A 3,638-nucleotide genomic window follows, 5' to 3' on the forward strand; every position below is an offset into this window, starting at 1 on the left:
TGGAGGACATCTCATGTCGAAGTGCAAGCGATATTGGAAAACACTCGGATCCACGAAATGGCATTTACGCCAGAAAACCAATCGTCTACAGCGGTCGCGCATGGAGAAGTTTTTGCTTCATAATTTAAGCACACTACGGGTATCTTTCACTAGAACTTCATCTTTATTCTTATAACGGTCTTGAAATCTTCATGTTGGCTCATAGGTAATACCTACAAAATCTCACGATCTTTCTCCGATAATGGAAAGATTTACAACGTTTACAATTCCTACCGAGTGGGTTTCTGCCATAAAAAATATCTGCCGTTCGGAGTCTGTTTTATCCTCTTCTTGTTTTATCCTCCTCCGTTCTGAGCTTTGGTCTCGAAAAATTACTGACGAATGCCGACCACGCAGGTAGTTCGCGGACCCCTCCTTCAGTCCCAGCGTGTGGGACTAATGTACATATTTTTGAGGAGCTTTGCTGAAGTGATATGCCTTGGCTGGTAGATTGTGGAGGGAATGTTAGTGTACGTAAATATTTTTTTTTGGGAAACATTTCAGTCAGTACCAGTTTTGAAATTTTTATATAATTCATTGTTTCAAAGAATGGGATATATTAATTTTAATAAAAGATATTACTTTTAATAAGTTTCGTAACATACAATTAGTTCGTACTCAAAACATACAAACATTTAAATTATTGGTATCATTACTTATTAATATACCCGTTATTTATTAAGAACACTTTGTGGTAATAATCGTAATACTTTACGTTGTACCATTAGATGCGTTTGAATGGAATTGTTTTGCGCAGCCCAACGAAATTAGTCTTTTTTTAATTGAATTATATTGCGTACCTATGAAGCGTACAATCAAATCCTCCTGATGGCTTACCACTTTCACGTCAAGAGAATGGTTGAGTAAGAGAGCATTTAAAGTACGAACACCGCTGTCTCGCAGTTCATCCGATGCATCAGGATTTTGCATAATATCTGCTACTCGGCATAGGACTGCCTGAAATGGGAGTCGCTCCGTGGAACGATCACAGTACGCCAAGTGTTCAAGTAAGACATTTTGATGATTGCCATAATCGACATAAAATACTTTGAAGACTTTACCAGAATCGTCAAAATCAACAACTTTTGCGCGGTACCATAGGTCATCTTCGTAACGCGCACGGACGAGGTCATACATCATTGGTGGTTTAGTTAAATGCATACATAGTGGAATCTCATCATCAGTCCATATTAGTGGTTCCTTGTAATTGTCTGGATCATTTATTTGACCGTAGAAATACTCGATTTGTCCAATGTGTGTTACTGTAATATTTATGATCAGTCCGGAAGGGTAGCGTGTCGTCGGCGAGAAGTTGTCAATTATAGTTCCAGCTGGCACGCGATCTTTACTCCATCCATCTGCTTGTAGTGGAGTATGTTCTTGCCGACAATTGGCACCCTTAAAGCAAGCACCAGTTTTTGGATTAAAAAACCGGCAAATCCGTTGTTCATCCTTGGGATTGTAGCCCAACACTGCAGTCATTGCGTTTGATGTACTGAGTGGTTCTTCTGTCAACATATCCATCTCTTCGGCGGTCAGACCATTGAAGAGTCTTTCGCTTTCTCCTGTTAATAGAGTATTGTCGGGTAATGCCCGTAAGGGTATAGCTTCATCATTGTCATCAATGCTGGTTTCCGTATCGGTTAGGAATGGATTTGTGTTAATCGCTTTTTTAGTTAATTTCATTTCATTATTAAGAGTCACTAAATCACTATCTGTTGACTTCTTCGGTGGTGCGGATAAATCGTCAGATTTTTCTATTTTATCCTTATAAAGTTCCAGAACAAGTTTAGAATCATTTTCCTGTTTTGATTTTACTAAGAATGTCGTTGTTTCATACACCAAATCCAATAAACACGTCTTCAATTCTTCGAGAGGCAAATTTGTTTGCCCATGAATACCGTTTAATTGACAAGGTATTGCTTGGGCAGGAATATTTTTTATTTCTTCAGGCAATCGATATGTAACATTAGACGCAGATATTTCGGATATCTCGCCAAAGTCCAAAAGGAAAGCATTACACTTCCCGTCTGGGGGTGATGATAACTTTGACGAACTTTCTCGTATTGCTCGTAGTATTGCGTTATCTAGAACAAGGCCAAATACCTCGTTTTCTGGGGGAATAGCTGCAAACTGCCTAAGATGGATCATACTCTTCAAATTTACTATTTGCCGAAATTCCTTGGATTTTGCATCACATACAGACAGCACATAGAAGTTTAAGGACTCTAAATCTTGTACATATGTCACAGATGCCTTTAAAAGGTCGCCAACTTTGTATTTGGAAATATCCTTTTTTATATATGCCATTGATGAATGCTCCTTTAGGTCTGCATCGACATTCCCTCCAGCTGGTGGTATAGACACATTTTTATAATTGCTACAATTTTCTTCATTCGAGGACGGTGTAGTTTCTTTTTGACGTATATTTAACTTTTCATACGCATTATTTTTACAGTAAATGGTGGAATTAGTTGACGAATCTAAGGGCAAAATTCTTGATTCATCGGTGTGAGCCTCTGGAGTATTGACATCTTCCTCACGCCTGTCATATGGATCCAAAGCGTCGAATAATTTGTGTGTAGACGTTTTCTCCAGATCAGTTATAAAAAGATGAAAATTAAATGTCCGCGCCGTAGCCAACATGTTCGACAAAGTCGAAAAGAATTTATCGTAGGCCAACAAAGCTATTGCACTGCGGTCCTGCAAAGCGTGCTCATTTTTACGAATCTTATGAAACACTTTGCTACATTTTAGCAGGTATGTTGTGACATTCTCCAAAACTTGATTCAATTCTTCGTTGTGCATTTCGTACAAATAATTCAAATCATCCAACATTTTTAGAAATCTCGTACGCGCGATATCTATTAATTTTATTTTCGTAAACAAACACAATTTACACGCTTGTTGGTAATCGTTGCCACTTTATCGAATTTAATTCATGAGAACTGATATACCTAGGGATGGTTTCAATATTAATAGTTAGGAGCGAACAATCGAATATTATCGTTCATTCATTAAAAGTACGGTCACATATGCAGTGATTAGCAATAAATTTACAAAAATCAATGTAAGCATTCCTATATGGTAAATTAGATGCAAAATTAACAATCAGCTGTGAAGACTGTTTTGAAAGGTTTTGGTTAATAGAAATTGGTTTAGTAGTATATTTTATTGTTTTTGATTTGTTTAATTATTATTAACGATATGAAGAAAATAAATGATATGAAGAAATGAAGAAGAAAAAAGTAAATAGAAGTAATAGTTAATTTAATTGCGCAGTTTGGTGCTAGTAATAGAAGGTTGAAGGAAATCCTTAAACGATGTCTACTGAGGCTGCAAAAAATAATGGCAGCAATACGCATGCCAAATTCGATATTACTTTTTATAATAAGCAATAACAGGCCAAAGCATCTATTCTGTAATATGAATGCTTAATTAATAATATCGAACAAACATTTCATTAGAATTATGTCCACAAACCTCTATTATTTAGTTTTTACTTTTACGTTTCTCTTTATATTTGCAATAATAATTATCGACAACACAGGGTTGTACAGCAAAAGGTATATTTATAATCTGATGTATTATTATCTCGG

The 3,638-nt window shown here is 36.4% G+C and overlaps 1 protein-coding gene across 1 annotated transcript; it reads right to left on the reverse strand.

The window, feature by feature from the left end:
* Positions 1–670: 670 nt before the first annotated feature.
* Positions 671–2,954, reverse strand: LOC129246044 (uncharacterized). The gene has a single exon (XM_054884552.1). The coding sequence runs from the start codon at positions 2,875–2,877 to the stop codon at positions 751–753; it is 2,127 nt and encodes a 708-aa protein (XP_054740527.1). The 5' UTR covers positions 2,878–2,954; the 3' UTR covers positions 671–750.
* Between the last annotated feature and the right edge of the window lie 684 nt (positions 2,955–3,638).

This window comes from Anastrepha obliqua, chromosome 4 (genome assembly GCF_027943255.1).
Source record: "Anastrepha obliqua isolate idAnaObli1 chromosome 4, idAnaObli1_1.0, whole genome shotgun sequence".
NCBI classification, from domain to species: domain Eukaryota; kingdom Metazoa; phylum Arthropoda; class Insecta; order Diptera; family Tephritidae; genus Anastrepha; species Anastrepha obliqua.

Excerpts from the sequence above, each read along its gene's own strand:
- LOC129246044 (XM_054884552.1), bottom strand. The coding sequence starts at position 2,877 with ATGTTGGATGATTTGAATTATTTGTACGAAATGCACAACGAAGAATTG.